General features: G+C 34.0%; 1 protein-coding gene across 1 annotated transcript in view; it reads left to right on the forward strand.

Moving 5' to 3' along the window:
* The window catches only part of CYFIP1 (cytoplasmic FMR1 interacting protein 1), a 160,313-nt gene that overhangs the window by 68,913 nt on the left and 72,591 nt on the right, over positions 1-18,809 (forward strand). The window contains exons 7-15 of the mRNA XM_051984628.1: positions 484-580; positions 715-843; positions 2,881-2,985; positions 3,502-3,593; positions 6,781-6,898; positions 8,309-8,431; positions 12,258-12,383; positions 14,666-14,832; positions 17,111-17,258. Coding sequence (XP_051840588.1) covers positions 484-580; positions 715-843; positions 2,881-2,985; positions 3,502-3,593; positions 6,781-6,898; positions 8,309-8,431; positions 12,258-12,383; positions 14,666-14,832; positions 17,111-17,258 — 1,105 coding nt within the window. The remainder of the gene's footprint in view (positions 1-483; positions 581-714; positions 844-2,880; positions 2,986-3,501; positions 3,594-6,780; positions 6,899-8,308; positions 8,432-12,257; positions 12,384-14,665; positions 14,833-17,110; positions 17,259-18,809) is intronic.

The raw sequence follows: 18,809 nt of genomic DNA on the forward strand, positions 1-18,809 counted from the left end.
GTGTTAAGTGTCTGAGGTCAGATTTGAACTCAGGTCCTCCTGATTTCAGGCTTGGTGCTCTATCCACTGCACTACCTAGCTGCCCCATTTGTAACCTTTTTTATCTTCCTAGATTCATCTGGTAATCTGGTGAGATATATGGACCTTTTCTCAGAATATTGTTAAATACATAAAGCAAAATACGTAGAATTAAAAAATAAACCAATTCAATTGAAATGCAGTTATCAAAACTATTTTTTTTAAAGTTAGTTCATGAACTCTAGTTTAAGAATCTGTGATTTAGAAAAATAGATTATTTAGGAGAGAAAGGCTTAAATGAACTTAAATGTTATGTGTTTGTAAATCTAGTTTTCCATAGCTAATTATGTGCTGTGATTAAATTATTTTCTTCCTTTAACTTGTGCATATCTAATTTTAAAATATTCAGATGGAATTGTATTGTTTTCTTGGAATTAACTCTACCCTTCTTTTTTTCTTTCAAAGAGCTGCTCAGTTTTTACGTAAAATGGCCGACCCACAGTCCATCCAAGAGTCCCAGAATCTCTCCATGTTTTTGGCAAACCACAATAAGATTACTCAAGTAAGCCTCCACCACCACTGTTGAGTCAAGCACAATTACATCTGTGCACACAGATGCCATGGCAATCTCTGGTCGAGGGTTGCCTGGTGGGTGGAATCAGTGGGCGAAAACGTTCTCATTTTTTTGTATTCCAGTCTCTACAGCAACAGCTCGAGGTGATTGCTGGTTATGAAGAGCTCCTAGCAGACATTGTAAATTTGTGCGTGGACTACTATGAGAATAAAATGTACTTGACACCCAGTGAGAAACACATGCTTCTCAAAGTAAGTTGCGTGGGAGCGATTGTTGCCAGCCTTAGACAGTAGTGAGGGAACAGTGTGTGTTCTCATCAAATCACAGAGCAGGAGTCATTTTGACAAATGCCCTTCTTTCTTCTTGTGCTCATTTATGAGCTTATAAAGGCATTTTACTCCCTCTACCTAGCAGGCACAATACAGGTTCGTGACAAATTTTTGATTTGTGTATTGCGCAAATTGGAAGCAGTGGGGTATAATTATAGCTTTGTTTTAGAAGAAAATGTGCTTTTGAGTGATGAAATGAATGGATCAAATGCCATGCCGGATAAAGTGTGGCTTATTTCTATAAAATAGGTTTTTTGTAATAAGACTCCATTTACTAATAATCTTGTAGGGCCATTCTCAGGGGGAATGAATGTTTCAAGTGACAGCACATCAAGGATAAATCCAATGAAGTCACACAATCAGAAATTGTCAGGCACAGGTTATTACTAACTCCAAATCCAGTATTTTCATAGTACATCACTTAGGTAGTATCCTAAATTGAAATATCATTAGGCTAACCTACAGGGAAGCAAAGAAAGGTAGATAGGTATGAACACAACATGTGATATTTATTATATAGGCTTTCATAAAATGGAAATTTATTGCTTTATACTTTGAATCCTCTCTTATTCTTCTGTGTACATGGCAGTTTTTTTTTCTTTTTCTATTTTGTATTTGTTTCAAATAAAATAAAAAAGAAATACATTATGCTTAAATTGAACTGTTGGCAAAGAAATGTAATTGCACATATTTTGTCCTGGGTGAACTAAACTATGTTTTGTACTATACTACATTTTGTGTGTATTCTACATGTACCTCTAGGATCTTCCCCATTAGAATGTCAGCTCCTTGAGGACAGGGGGTATTTCATGATTGTCTTTGTATCTCCAGTGCTTAGTATAATTCCTGACACATAGTAGGTATTTAATTAACACTTATTTGATTGCTATTTTAAAGTTTTTTAGTCTCTATTTAGAGTAGCAGAATAGACATTCACTTGACTTGAGAAGACTTAATTTTTAAAAGATGCATACAGCTGCCACCCTTGCCAAAAAAATGTATATAGCTTCTGTCTTGCCTTCTTTCTACTAATATTCCATAACTCCTTTTTTTGTCCCCTTATTAAGATGAAAGTTATTTATTCCCAGCTACTGCTTACATGGCCCTAATCATTTTATAGAAGCCATGTCCTGTTACTGATCATGCTCCTTTCATTTCCATCCATTTAGGAGCTGGACCAATTGGAGAAAGTGTAATATTTCTCCATGGAGTAGGGATGTACTCCTGTAATCATCTTTTGGACCTTGAAATGCATTCCTTCCCATAGAAACAATGTTGTAAAGGTTGCTGAGGCTATATTTTGGCCACATTATGTATGGCATAGAATTTTTTAGATTAACCTGGGCACCTAACTACAGTTGTTTCTATTTGAAATTGAATTCCATATTTCTAACAACTGACATGCAAATGAACTTTTGGAACACAATCCATTCATAAATTGGGGACTGCTTGTGCTTTGCAGTATTCTGAAGCAAAAGCAAGAACATACTTTATATAATTTTCTCCATAATTTTGACTTGAACTGTATACTTGGTATGTCAAGCTGCTTGCAAAGCATCTTTGAAGAAACAAACTTGTATTCTGGAAATAACCTCTAATCTAAAGCATTAAATTTCAATTATGCTGTGAATACTAATTCTGAAATTCCTACATTGACACAGAACAATTGAAAAATCTTAGCTTGATAATTCAGAACCTGCATCTTTGTAATGGCTTTGAGAGGCTCTGTATTGTTCCAGCAAAGCCTAAAACATTTTAGGAGATAAAAATAGAACAATTAAACACAGGAGCACACATAAGAAAATTGTCAGGCATAGAAGAATGAAAATTCTTGATTAAACTGTTTCATGTATGAAGAATTAATTTTGATTTAAAACTAAAGAATTATAGGGTACATGACACAGTGTTTGGGGTGAATAAACTTGGAGATCAAAGACTTATGGAAACATTTTGTTATAGGTGATGGGATTTGGACTCTACCTGATGGATGGAAGTGTCAGTAATATCTACAAGTTAGATGCCAAGAAAAGAATAAATTTAACTAAAATAGACAAATTCTTTAAGGTGAGTTAATTTCAGTGCCATTTAAACTGTATGATGTGGGGGCAACTAGGTGGTGTAGTAAACAGAGACCCCGTTCTGGAATTAGGAAGACCTCATTTCAAATATAGCTTTAGATACTTATGACCCTTAACTAGCTGTGTGATTCTGAGCAAGTCACTTAATCTTAATTGCCTGGCAAAAAACTATATTGTGTAAATAAGTGCCATAGAAAAATGTTATTTTGACTCTTTGTATCCCTTAGTACTGTGCTTAGCACAGAGTATACATTTAATAAATGATTGCTGATTGATTTGTTGACAGCAAATGTGAACATTTTATTCCCCAGTTTTTACCTTGCTTCACCTTAGCATTATGTGGTCAGCCAGGTAAAAGGTAACAAAATCTGGCCATGAAGAACTAGTTGTCTCCGCAGAGAATGTATTTTGTGTAGTGTGTGTTGGGGGGGGGGGGGGGGAGGGGAGGGGTAAATGACTATAGTAACATTCCAATTTAATTTTCCCCCCTTTTTGAGTGCAGCAGCTTCAGGTGGTTCCACTGTTTGGTGACATGCAGATTGAATTGGCACGATACATCAAGACCAGTGCCCACTATGAGGAAAACAAGTCTAGGTAGGAGTACATTGCACTGTTGTTTTGCCATTCCTAGTTTCCCCTTCAAAAATCAACTAAGAACATGGAAGTAAGCAAAACCAGAGGTCCGAGAAGTTGGTCTCAAAGTCTACTTTATTTTGTGGTAAAAGTTCTTTAACTTTGCAAAACTTGTTGACTTAAATCAGTAACCTTTTTTTATTCACAGTTCGGTGTATTTGATTGCCTTATTTCTTAGATACTAAGATTTTAAAAGCAATAACTTAGAAATAGAGGGAGGTAGAGAGAGGTGTACTGATAGTGGTAAGAATTGGTAGCCTAACATCAAGATAACACACCTTTTAGCTCTTAAAAATGCAATAAATCAGAGCCATTGTATTGGGAGCCAAACAGGCTTACAATGCTCAATAGCTACTGAGAGCAGTACTGTGCTCTGTTGTAAATCTTTAATCATCAAGAAAAAGTAGTATTAAATTGGTGCACTTGACTAAGGCATCTGTGTCATAGTGAATAGAGAGCTGACCTCTAAGTTCTTTGAGTAATAACTGACTTTTGCCTTTTTTTGTATCCCCAGCCCTTGCACTGTGCACACAATAGGCACTTAATAAATATTTATTGAATAAATGGATGGGTTCTTAGGCTACTAAGTTAGATGCAGGGACTTTAGAGACTATCAATTTCAGTACCCTAATTTTACAGATAAATACTTTGAGGCACAGAAAGAATAAGTGCCTTATTTAAGTTCTCAAGAGATAGGGAGGGGCAGAATTTGGATTCAGGTTTTTTGCATTCAAATCATTGAGTGCTTTTTTCTATCATACCACCCACTCCATTTCTTTCAAACTCCTTTCCTCAATTTACTACCGGTGTGACCCTGAGCAAATCACTTAAACTCTTATTATCCCCAGGCAATAATAATCTAGGTTGCTGAGAAGGTGTATATCTTCATTGCATATCAAAGAGATTTTTTTTTTTTTTTTTACCAAGAGTTCTTTATACCAATGAGATTATTGTCTGTTTCCCCCCATACTCTTTCCAAAAAAGATTTTCTCCTTAAAATGTTAGGAAAGTTGTAATAAATTTAATATTTTCTTGGTAACGAATTGAGAAAGATTTTTATCAGAGGATATTTTTAAAAATTTCTCAGCCAGGTATTGACTGTTGCCTAGGTGGCTAAAATTGGTGGATTGCTTGAGCTCTGAAGTCCTGAGTGACTATGAACAAAGCCAAAATTGCTAAACCTGGTAGCAGGAAGATGATTCCCACTATAGATGCAGTGCCATCGGTTGCTTTAGGGAGGGACAAACAAAACCAGGTTGGAAATACAGATTAGAACTCCCATCCTGATCAGTATGTGGGATCAGGCCCTGGAGTAACTATTGCATTTCTAGCTCAGGCAAAATAAGGGGACTCAGTATGAAAGAAAGGAAAAGAGAGAGAGAGAAAGAAAAAAAATTTTGTTAATACTTAAACTCGAGACCCAGACTGTCTACAGTATTCTTCTGTGTAAGTATTACTTGTTACCATATGATAATATTAGATGAATGAGATCTTTAGGTAGACAGCTAGATTCTCTGTTTGTTTTGTTGTTATTGGTTGGAGCATTTCCCTGATCTCTGGTCTTTCAAATACAAAATAAAATAAATCCGCCACCCTGAGGCTGTTTTCTTTCTTTGACAAAAGCTGATTTTTACTTCTTGATTTTCACACAACAGATGCTAACCAAATAGCACCCAAACAAATCTCTTTTTAAAAGTAAATTCTTTAAGGGAAAGGAATAAGCATTTATAAAAAGTGCCTGGCACAGTGCTACATAAACACTTGATAACTATCTTGTTTAATCCTTTCAACAGTCCTGTAAGTTAGGTGCTATTACTATCCCCATTTTACAGTTGAAAAAACTAAGACAAAGAGAAGTTCTTAAGGGACTTATCTAGGGTCAAAGTTGTCTGAGTTGTACAAAGTTGTCTGAGATTGGATTTGAACTCCTTCCTAATTCCAGGCTTATATTCACATCCCCATCTAGTTGCCTCTGGAAAACAATTGGATTAGTCAGTATTACTTGAAAGCAGGCAGAATCCTTTTTTCTGAGAAGTATCCCTCACTACATTTCTTCACTTCTTAAAGGTACAATGTTTTAGAATAAGCTCAGCAGCCAAAATCATGCAAAAGGGAAAAAAAACTCAAAAAAAGTGAAAATAGTATGCTTTGATCTGCATTTAATCTTCATAGTTATTTTTCTGGATACGGATGGCATTTTCCATCTTGGATGGAATTATCTTGGGTATTGCTGAGAAGAGTTAGATCAATCATAGTTGACCATCCCATAATCTTTTTGTTGCTGTGTATAATGTTCTTTTGGTTCTGCTCACTTCACTCAGCATCAGTCCATGTAAATTTTTAGGCTTGTCTGAAATCAGCTTGCTCATCATTTCTTATAGTACAGTAGTATTTCATTCCACTCTTATACCATAACTTATTCAGCCATTCCCTAATTGATGGACATCCCCTTGATTTCCAATTCCTTGCCACCAAACTGCACTATTATTTTTACACAAATGGGTCTTTCCCCCTTTTTTATGATCTCTTTGGATATAGACTCTTAAGTTAAGGTCTTAACAGGTCTCAGTTTGACCAAGGGAGGGCCCATTCAGTGATTAAAGGCTATGAAAGAAATGAGAAAAAAAGAAAAAAAAGGCTTGTTTTATCTAGTTTAAAAAATAAATCAGCCTAGGAATAGAATACCAGGGTATTTGACTGAAACAGAAACAGTTGTTATTTACATTCATTCTAAAGCAATCAGAGCCCAAACTAGGTGGGGCTTGGGGTGTGGGATCTTTAAGACACAGAGTAATTTGGGTTTAAGGAAGATCCTTAAGAAAGAAATTAGCCTTTAAATTCCACGATATCTTGGAATGGATCCTCTAAAAAATTTTTAAGAGATAAAAGACTGACCTCAAGGAGCTTACAGTTGAAAGGGGAAACAACATGCAAATAAACATACACAAAGTTATACACAGAATAAATAGGAAATAATTAATAGAGGGAAAATGTTATAATTAAGAGGAGTTGAGAAAGCTTTCTTTAGTGATATTTTAATTGCCATGTCAGGAAGTTTCATGTGAGAAGATATGGCACCAGACATGACAGTTTGGTGGTACTGTGTTTTTGCTTCAGACAACTAAAATTCTGCTCCCTCTTCAAATAGATGGACGTGTACATCTTCTAGCAGTAGTCCCCAATATAACATCTGTGAACAAATGATCCAGATAAGAGAAGACCACATGCGCTTCATCTCAGAGCTGGCTCGCTACAGCAATAATGAGGTTAGTGACATAAAAAAAATGTATTGTTGACTTTATTCACACCAACTGCATAGCTGATGGATTGATCTGCAGGAAAAACAACATGAAAGTCTAAAAGCACAAATTAGAGCCTGGAATACTGTTTTTAATCTCACATTTAAGACAAAAGTTTTAGGAACTTCAAAGTGGTAATTTATAGTGTGTTGCTAAGTTAGGTGAAAATAACATGTACAGAAATAGCACTTCTTAGGAGGAGGTAATTGGGAAAAGGAGAAAATAATTTAAGACACATAATTTAAAGAAAGTTGGTATCACTCTGACTCAGAAGAAAAATCTCCATATCTCCATAAAAAATCTCCATAAAAAGGGCATATCTGTCCTTTCATTCATTACATTCTTATAGGTAAGGTCTTCAAACAAATATTATCTTATTTGCATCCTTCGTGTTTTGCACATAGTATGCACTTAATAAATGTGTTTTCATTCATTACACAGTTCATTGTTCATATTGAGCTATGTGACCATCTATAGTCTTGGTCCTGGTTCAGTTTCAGTTCCCCCCCTCCCAGATGTTTAGTTGGTTGATTTTATATTATTGGAATAGATTCTTTATGAATTTGTTATATGTTTAATTCATTTGTAAAATGTATAGCTTCTTTTAAAAAAATACTATAATTATGTTCTCCTTTGCAACAAAGAAAAAATAGTCACATAAAAATCTATCAACAAGTGATCTTGTCTGGTATTTGCAGTCTTCTGTACTAAAAATCCCCCATCTCTGTCTATTCTACATTTTCTAACTTACCATACATATTTCACATTTCTCTTTTTATTATGAAATTGACAAAAATCTACAAATGTAAACATTCTAATAAAGTAATTCATAACAGAAAATTATATATGAAACTTAACTTTTGTCAGGTACAGTTTTTAAAGGATTGATTAAATTTAATCTGATAATTTATCAAAACTACCCTTTTGGCCTCTCTCTCCTTCTGAACTTTCTAATGTTCTTCTCTTCTGTGCATGTGATTTTTTAAATGTTTGATTGAGAAAGCAGATATTTTACACAGAGACTTAGCTAATGATTTCAGTAACTGGGGCAAAGGAGGCGGGGAGTATGACTTAGGCTCATTTGGGAAGGGGGAGGTCAGGGAATGGAACCCTCTATATTACCTAGGTGGAAGGTTATTACCTTGCACTCATTACTAATCTGATTTCCCTTGAATCTTTCTTTGTTGGTTAACAGTGTGGGGTATAGCATTTAATTCACAGAACTTTGATAGTATACATTTGAGGCCTTCAAAGGAGTGTTAATTTCTTAAGCAGAGGTGTCTCTAAAAATCTCTTTTATTTTTAGAAATTGATTAGCAGTACACAATGTACACATTATTCTTTTTCACACTTGGATTTTTATTTGCTGTGTTTCAGGTAGTGACTGGTTCTGGACGACAAGAAGCTCAGAAAACAGATGGAGAATATCGTAAACTCTTTGATCTCTCCCTCCAAGGATTACAGCTGCTGTCTCAGTGGAGTGCGCATGTCATGGAAGTGGTATGTCCTTTCTACTCCAAAAAAGGGTTTTTTTGAACTTGGAAAAAAGCAGAAGAATTCAGTCATCTGTAATGAATTCTGCTGAATTGGGAAAGAAATACTCAATTTCTGATCCTTGGATAAAAATAAACACATGATAACCAAAGTAGGGAAGAAGAGAGAGGGAAAAAAATCAGAAAACCTTTTGTTTTCATAATTTTTTAAGTTCGGCCATATTAGTGGGAACTAATTTCAATTTTTAAAAAATGATCTTTTTAATATCCTTTATTTGTCTCTTACAAATGAAATATAACAAAATTTTCAGTGACAAAACATCTATTCAGTGAATTAAGCAGTTGGACTAAAAGTCTGTCAACAGCAATTTTGTTCTTTTTTTGTGGGAGAATATAGCATGTTATTTATAAATGGTATAAACTAGACTATTTTAGAAATTAGAACTTTTTTCTCTTCATGCTTCTCTTTTTATCTGAACTCATTAAAAGATATTTGTAATATATTTTCATCAGTTAGATGGAAATTTTTGTCCTAATTTCTCATATAGCATCATAGAATGGGTTGAAAGGACCTCAGAGGTCATTTTATCTCATTCAGCATGGCAGATTCTCCTTGAGCACCATGCATAAACTCTCCTTAAACTTTAACCATGTGCAGAGTACTGTAAGATTGCTAGAAGAGATAAAAAATTTAGGGAAATCCTTACTGTTTTCCAAGTAGAAGAATATAACATATACCTAAATAACTATTGCAAGATGATCTCTTAACTATAAAAGAGACAAAAAAATCTCTTGTTAAGCAAGACATGAAAAATATAACCAGGTTGGAGGAAAATAGACAGAAATTTAGAAATGCTTTCTGATAAGTAAAAGTTTGGGACATGTGGAGTTTAAGATATTAATTGTACACTTGGATCAAAGTGTCCTTATGAGAATTTGTGGATGTAGGTGAGATTAGGGAAAAGAGATTTGGGCATCATCTATAGACAGAGAAAACATGAATATTCGAGATTGAATGAGATTGTCAAAGTAAGTATAGAAAAGAAAAAAAAAAAAGATCAATGTAAAGACTTCCTTTTTTCTCACCATAAGGAGTTAAAGAAGATAAGGATCCTGTCAGTAAAAGAGAAATGTTTGTAGACAAAGGAGAATAACTATGAGTGACTCCAAGCTAAAGAAAGAGATGGAAGTCAGGAGTATTAAATGCTGCAGAGGCTACGGAAATGAGTACTGGAAAGAACTGTTAGTGATTAGGAGGACATTGGTAATTTTTTTTTTAAAGGGGGCCATTGAGCAAATGACAGAGATGGACACTAGATTTTCTTTGTATCTGTCTCTTTAAATTTATAGCTTTTGTTTTTAATCTTCATTTTGAAATATATTTCTCTCTCCCATCCTTTATATGATGTGGTTTTAAGTTCCTTGATATTATTCTTCCTAAAATTCACTTATTATTCTTCCTAAAATGCCCAGAATTGATCAAAATACTCTGGGTGGGGCATAACAACATTATTACCTGGATACAATATTTTTTCTTTGTAAAGCAGTTTTATTGATCATTTCCCAATATGCTGTTGCCTTCTTTGTAATAGATGGTTAAGAAGATAGAATTGATGATACATGTGTAGTTCTTTACACCTTTATTGAGAAATGGAAATGTGGATACTATAGTTTTATTATTGTGGCATAAAAATGTATTCGGTTTTTGACTGCTTTGTTAAATGTGTTGAATTTGCACTTTCTGGTCTCTTTCGTATAAACTGTTGTCTAGATGATGTCTCCCATCTCATTCTGGTATTTAGTTAGTTGATCCTTTGAAATCAAGTGCAGGATTTTAAATTTAATAGAAATAAATATGATTGTTCTACATTCACTTCCTATTTTTTCTAATTTGTCCAGATCCTTTTTTATCCAGCTTTTTGAAATTAAAAAATTTAAAAATCATATCATACCATCTTTGTCTTTATCCAAGTCACCAATGTGATTAAACAGAATAAGATCAAATATACTGTAGTGTTTTTTTCAAAACCATTTTATGGAAAAGAAAAATAAAGTAGCAACAGGTAGTATCTGCAAAACAGAAAACAGATAAGACTTTTTTAAAAGTCAAGAGTAATTTTAATATGGTTCTCTAAAATTATATAAAATATGTGAAATATCTCTGTAATTTCCCTTAATGTGGTCCACTACTGACATATGAACATTTCATGGAAACTTTTTTTCAGTTATTTTTCTATTGTGAATTTATTGACATACTTTTAATTCCATGTTGGATAATAGCTTTTCAAATGGATTGAAGTTTAACTTCACTAATGAAATTTCTAATTTTTTGTATAATAAAGATTTGTAAGTCCCAAAAGTTTCACCTTTTTAGAACTTTTAAGGGAGTTATATACATCTATAGATCACTTTGTTCCATTAGCTCTTTAACTATGATTGTTTGTTAAAATATGTGCTTATTTGGAAATTATGAAGAAGCTTCATTAAACCTCTATGTGTATTGTCTTTCTTCTTTGGAATATAAGTTTTTTAAGGTTGGTATTTGTATCTTTTTATTATTATTATTTTTTTTTAATTTTATAATAACTTTTTATTGACAGAACCCATGCCAGGGTAATTTTTTTACAACATTATCCCTTGCATTCGCTTCTGTTCCAATTTTTCCCCTCCCTCCTTCCACCCCCTCCCCTAGATGGCAAGCAGTCCTATATATGTTAAATATGTTGCAGTATATCCTAGATACAATATATGTTTGCAGAACCAAACGGTTCTCTTGTTGCACAGGGAGAATTGGATTCAGAAGGTAAAAATAACCCGGGAAGAAAAACAAAAATGCAGATAGTTCACATTCGTTTCCCAGTGTTCTTTCTTTGGGTGTAGCTGCTTCTGTCCATCATTTATCAATTGAAACTGAGTTAGGTCTCTTTATCAAAGAAATCCACTTCCATCAGAATACATCCTTATACAGTATCATTGTTGAAGTGTATAATGATCTCCTGGTTCTGCTCATTTCACTTAGCATCAGTTCATGTAAGTCTCTCCAAGCCTCTCTGTATTCATCCTGCTGGTCATTTCTTACAGAGCAATAATATTCCATAACATTCATATGGTATTTGTATCTTCAAAGCTTATCATAGTGCATGTTGAAACATTTAAGTAAACATAGAATTAAAAAAAAATTTATTCATTCTTTTTTTAAGCTTATATACATTTACATATAGATGTAGTATGCATTAAGCAAATCTTTGGCATTTTCATAACAGTGGACTTTTTGTGTTATATACATGTGTGTATATGTGCATGTGTGTCTTTTAGAACATAAAGAATATATTTTGCATATATATCTCAGCGTGGCTAGATTTCACAGTAAGTTTAGAACTCTGGACCTGGAGTCAGTAAGACCCAAGTTCAAATCCAACCTCAGACACTTTGTAGCTGTGTGAACCTGATTTTCTTGGCAAAATACTGACATGGTTTATCATTCCTTCTCGCTTAACCCTGTTTCCCTAGTTTCCTTATCTGTAAAATGAACTGGAGAAGAAAATGACAAACCACTCAATTTGTTTGTCAAGAAAATGCCCAGTGGAATTATTGAAGAATCAGATCAACTCAAACAATTGAACTAAAACAAAATAGGAACTAGATGTGGAAATAGTTTAAGGCACAGTTATTAAGTCACAGCAATTGAAAATCGCATGATGTGAATAACCTTAAAAAACCTTTGGAAATGACTTAATAACTACAAATATGCATTTGGCAGTAGATAAAAAGCATTTCATACAATAGGGACTTGTTTCTTATGCATTGTTCTTTCTTTTTCTTTTCAATACCAGTATTCATGGAAACTTGTTCACCCCACTGACAAATACTCCAACAAGGACTGCCCTGACAATGCAGAAGAGTATGAGCGAGCGACGCGATATAATTATACCAGTGAGGAGAAGTTTGCTTTGGTGGAGGTAAGAGGGTTATCTCTCCTTCTGATTTGGATTTTGCTTTCTTTCCTCAGTCTTTTTTTTTAATTAGGTATTATTATTATTATTATTAATTTTAATAGCTTTTTATTTACAAGTTATATGCATGGGTAATTTTACAGCATTGACAATTGCCAAACCTTTTGTTCCAATTGTTCCCCCTCCTTCCCCCCACCCTCTCCCCTAGATGGCAGGATGACTAATACATGTTAAATATATTAGAGTATAAATTAAATACAAAATAAGTATACACGTCCAAACCATTATTTTGCTGTACAAAAAGAATCGGACTCTGAAATATTGTACAGTTGGCCTGTGAAGGAAATCAAAAATGCAGGCAGGCAAAAATATAGGAATTGGGAATTTGATGTAATGGTTCTTAGTCATCTCTCAGAGTTCTTTCGCTGGGTGTAGCTGGTTCAGTTCATTACTGTTCCATTAGAACTGATTTGGTTCATCTCATTGCTGAAGGTGGTCAGATCCATCAGAATTGATCATCATATAGTATTGTTGTTGAAGTATATAATGATCTCCTGGTCCTGCTCATTTCACTCAGAATCAGTTAATATAAGTCTCTTCAGGCCTTTCTGAAATCATCTTGTTGGTTGTTTCTTACTGAACAATAATATTCCATATTATTCATATACCACAATTTATTCAGCCATTATCCAATTGATGGGCATCTGCTCAGTTTCCAGTTTCTGGCCACTACAAAGAGGGCTGCCACAAGCATTCTTGCACAAAAAAGGTCCCTTTCCCTTCTTTAATATCTCTTTGGGATATAAGCCCAGTAGTAACACTGCTGGGTCAAAGGAATTGGATATTATTTTTAATACTATTTTATTTTTCCAAACACATGTAAAGATAGCTTTCCACATTCATTTTTGTAAGACTCTGTGTTCCAAATTTTTCTCCCTCCTTCACCTCTCCCTTTCCCCAGATAACAAGCTATCTGATATAGGTTAAATGTGTGCCATTCTCTTAAACATATTTCCATATTTTTCATTTTGTGCAAGAAAAATCAGACCAAAAGGGGAAAAAAACTATGAAAGAGAAAAAAACAGAAACACAAAGGTGAAAATACAATGCTTTGATCTATATTCAGTCTCCATAGTGTTCTCTCTCTGGATTTTACTGGGATTTTCCATCCCAAATCTGTGAGAATTGCCTTGAATGATCATGTTCTTGAAAAGAGCCAAGTCCATCACAGTTGATCATCACATAATCTTCTTGTTACTGGATACAATGTACTCTTGGTTCTGCTCACTTTATTCAGCATCCATTCATGTAAGTCTTTAAAAAAAAAAAAGTTTAAAAAAAGAGGCACACCATTAGGTGCTTTATTCTAAGCTAACATCTACTTGCTGTTTTTCTTTTATTTGAAATCTTGGAGTGAAAAAAGGATATTTTGGAATGAGTATCTTAAACTCCTAAAATACAGATCCAATCATATTGCCCAGTTACTCAATAAATTCTAGCAGCTTCCTATTGCTTCCAGGATCAACTACAAAATGTTTCATTTGGCATTCAAAACCCCCTTCCTACTTTTCCAGTCTTTGCATACCTTAATCTCCATCACATACACTCTGATACTTTGACACTAGCCTCCTGGCCAATCCATGAACAACAGACAGCATCTCTGGGCATTCTCTTTCTCTTTTGTACCTGGAATGGACTCTCCTTCTTCCATAAACTTCCTTTGTGGCTTCCTTTAAGACCCAATTAAAATTCTACTTTTTATTCCTCTTAATTCCAGTCCCTTCCCTCTTTTAATGATTTCCTGTTTATCCTGATTGTAGCTTACTTTGTTGATATTTGTTAGCATGTTGTCTCCCTTATTATATAATAAGGTACTTGAAGGCAGGAGCTGTGTTTTGCCTCTTTGTATTTCCAATGCTTAGCATAGTAATATTTATTTATTGTTTGCTATTTTCAAAAGAGCTTTATTCTAAGATTCTGCCCTTCTAAGTTATTTCTATATTTCAAGTTAGATGTGAAACACTCAGGCATTCCTATTTTGTTTTTATGTGTGTCTTTCCTGGAAGAATCATAATAGAGCGTACAGGTATTTACATGTAGTAAAATAGATTGGAAAATTATTTTCTGTTTATGAAAATCCTTTACCCATCTCACATCTGCTTCCAAAACCTTTTTTCTCTTGTTTTGTGGCATACCAAGGGCTGTGTGTACTTATAGATGTGTGTTTATTTCCTTTATTCTTTGGACTTTATCCAGGCACAGGTTTAAAATAATGTTTTTCTTTGCAGGTAATTGCAATGATCAAAGGCTTACAGGTACTAATGGGGAGGATGGAAAGTGTGTTCAATCACGCTATTCGTCATACCATTTATGCAGCTCTTCAGGATTTCTCCCAGGTTACACTCAGGGAGCCTTTGAGACAGGCCATCAAAAAGAAGAAGAATGTCATTCAGAGGTTAATATTGGTTTAATTTACCTTCTTGTCCCTCTCCCCAATTTCTATAATTATATTGTCATATAGGTTGTGAGTGGGTCTTTTTGCATTATTTTTTCTTTTTCAATAAATGCACTAAAAAGACAGTGTGGAGTATTGAAGAGAAGACTAATCGAGTCAGAAAAAGCCAATTTTAAGTCCTGCCATAGATAGACAGACAGACAGATAGATACATAGATACTAATTGTGTAATCTTGGGCATATCACTTAAACCATGCAGTGCCCCAAAGCTCTCTCTCAGGTTGAAATTTATAGGAGATTTGCTCACTTGCAAGAATAAAGAGAATTCTAATAAAGGAGAATTCTTCACATGGAAAAATCCTCAAAACTAACTTAAGAATTTCTGATGTTGTCTGCCCTTTAAAAGGGTTTCATTCTTTCAAAAGTAATGTTGGGAGATTCTGCCCTTAATCCCAGTGATGCTGCCATCACTTACATGTAATTCACAGAATTACAGAATTCTAAACCATAATCTAAAGAACTGTTTACTAGAACATACAAGATAAAGGCATCCAATCCCTGCTTGAAGAAGACCTCCAGTGAGGTGGAATTCACTGTCTATCAGAATAATCCATCTCATTTTACTTTGGGGCAGCTCCAATTGTTAAAATTCCTCTCTTGTAATGGCCTTCTGTGTCTTGGAGGCCTTGCACAAAATCATATGACTAACGAGTATTAGAGCCAGGAATTGAACCCAGATCCATAATTCCAAGTTCAGTACTCTAGCATTTTAATGTTATGATATTTCATTTTTTTTATTTTTGTGTTTTTTCCTCAATAGTATTGTATTTTTCCAATACATGTAAAGATAGTTTTCAACATTCATTTTTGTAAAACTTTGTGTTCCATTTTTTCTCCCTCTCTTCCTCACCTCTCCCCTCCCCAAGACAGCAAGCAATCTAATATTTTTGTTAATATTAAATATTACTTTAAATTTAATATAATACAAACACATAAAACATAAATATAAAAATATCAAAAATGAATATTAATATTAAATATGTGCCATTCTTTTAAATATATTTCCATATTTGTTATATTGTGCAAGAAAAATCAGACCAAAAGAAAAAAAATAAGAAAAACAAACAAAAAGGTGAAAATAGTATGTTTCAATCCATATTTAGGCTTCATAGTTCTCTCTCTGAATGTGATTGGCATTTTCCATCCCAAGTCTATTGGAATTGCCCTAAATCATTTCATTGTTGAAAAGAGCCAAGTCCATCACAGTTGTTAGTGTGTACTGCTCACTTCACTCTGCCTCAATTCATATAAGTCTTTTCAGGCTTTTCTAAAATCAGCCTGCTCATCATTTCTTGTAGAATAATTATAGAATTATAATTTTTTTACCTTCTGTATTGAAGTATGTATGAAAGTCCTAGTAGCACTCTCTATATTATATATTATATTATAAATGGATTTTTTTCCTCAGCAATATTTAAAAACCCCACTTTTTTGTGGATGAACAGAGGTGAATTTTCATTTTATATTCCCATAGACAAATTGATCTGTGACTGTCTCTGCCTTGATTCTTTTTGGTGGGTAGCATAGAAAACACAAGGGTTGCTGAATGTTATTTTGTTATGATCGCTTCTTTTTTAGGTAGCTTTTCTTCATGTTACTCATTTTAATTTACTACTCTTTCCCTTGATTTATAACTGGTAAAAATAAAGTGAATTTAACTTACAAAAGGGCAGAGACTGTACCTGTGGTTTCATTCATAAAGGGAACTTCCGGATGAGCAAATTACCTCTAACAAAGTAGGTTTGGACCCTTTCTCTGAAATTTAAGAATATTTTAAAAGTTACCCAAAATCCTGGAAGGTTAAATAACTTGTCCACAGCCTCACAGTTTGTTTGTGTCAGTTAGGACTGGATAAATATTAAAAATTAGTTTTTGTATTATTAAGTAGTATCTTTGAATTATACTTAAGAGGTAAACATTTAGGTAGAGATATAATTATTCCTTTCTAAAAATATGCGTATGTGTGTACAGATACAACACACACACACACACACACACATTTAAAAGCCATATAGGAAAAAGCTTTAGTGTTAAAATGAGATCTTCATACAACATTTGTCTTTCCCTCATCCTTTAAAATTTGAGTTAATTGAAAGTAACTGTATAAGGTGTTTTGTAATGAGCTAATACTTTTAAAATAAATTTAAACTTTAATGATTATGTGTAAAGTTTTGACATTGTCCAATTTTGGTGATCAAATGTTTTGGGATGTGCTCAGTGTTTTACAGGCCATCAGGAAAACAGTATGTGATTGGGAAGCAGGACATGAGCCCTTCAATGATCCTGCTCTAAGAGGAGAAAAGGATCCAAAGACTGGCTTTGACATTAAAGTTCCAAGACGAGCAGTGGGCCCATCCAGTACCCAGGTATTCCTCTTTTTTCACCCTGTGCCAATGTATATATCTTCCATAGTAGAGCTGGGGATATTTTTTTAGGTTGGTAATTCTAAAGGTGGAAACTTATTATAAATAGGGCATTGAAAAGAAAATCAAAATGTCAAATTGCTCTTCTTTGTTTCTTTCCCTTTCTTCTCCTGAATAAAAATAATGAAAATATGTCATTTTGGTTATATAATGACCTACTCATTGACAATGACTTTTCCCAATCTTATTTCCCATTCCTTGGCCAATTTTTATTTAATACAATCCAAATTTGGAAATTACATAGCCAAACAAATTTATTTTTTAAAAAAATACTTGTTTTCCAAATTTCTTTCTTTGCATACAGAAGCTCATTTACCTACTTAATCTCCCTTCCTGAAAACTTGGGTGAAGAGCTATGTATAAGTGTGATTATAAACAGTTCCTATATTGTGCTTTTATGTAGTTTTGTTGTTGTTGTTCAAAATATGTGGTCATGGTTTTTATGTATGGAAATCTGCAAAATGTTAATCTCTGTAAAGAACAAAAGTTAAAATTGTAAGTTTTTGTGGCTTTTAGTGTTTCATTATTATTAAACCACCATCAATGTTCTCTTCTCTTTGGTATGTTTGAGCCTTAAACTTCAGCAGCTTTCTGTGATCATTGCCTTTCACAAACTGATTTATTCAGTCATTTGTCTTATTTTTCCTTTTCTGGGGCTAAATACTTCTGACTGTTCTCTTCTGTTAGGTGTCGTTTGTAATATCTTCAGTGATATTGAAAAATCTCTTTGAAAAATGTCAGCCAAAAAAAAAAAAAAAAAAAAAAAGACTGACTATGTTAAATCTTAAAGTCTCCACAAACCTTCAAAAAAAACGGGGGTGGAATTCGATAGCTTAGATTTGGCTTGCCCCTATTGGGTGGCTAAGTTTACACTTGCATGTTGACTGCATTGCTTTCCACACCTAACAGACTAATCTATTTTCTCCTCTTGTCTGATTCCATTTCCTAATTGACCCACGTGTGTTTTATTAACGGATTCTCTCCCCCGCCTTTCCCTGTCTGTTGGTTTTTAGCTCTACATGGTGCGCACTATGGCAGAGTCCTTGAACTCTGTTGAGCTGTTGAAGCAGCTCAAGTCTTTGGGAATGGAAAAGCTTTTGCATGTGGTAAACAAGTTTCTGAGGCAGTCCTACATCTATCCACCTCTTTTAACCTTTGGTGGTAAGACATTACTTTTTTTAAAAGTTTATGGCAATAAGGTGAACTGTTCTGCTACAAGTTGTCTCTTTAGATGAAGAAGTTGATATAGTATCCAAAGGAGAAAGCCAGTTTTTTCTCCATTGGTTTATTAACTCCAATCATGGGATACCCACATGGGATAGCCACATTGATGCTTGTTCTTCCCCTTCCTTGAAGGGGAACCATTTCCTTGACAACCCCCAGGGATTATCAATTTGTAGCCGAGCAGTCGCTTTCTTTGTTTTTCTCAGTTTTGCTCAACTAATGTTCCATGTGTATTTTTCCCCCTCCCTTTACGAATGTTTCCTTGAATGA

Source organism: Antechinus flavipes, chromosome 3 (genome assembly GCF_016432865.1).
Source record: "Antechinus flavipes isolate AdamAnt ecotype Samford, QLD, Australia chromosome 3, AdamAnt_v2, whole genome shotgun sequence".
NCBI classification, from domain to species: Eukaryota; Metazoa; Chordata; class Mammalia; order Dasyuromorphia; family Dasyuridae; genus Antechinus; species Antechinus flavipes.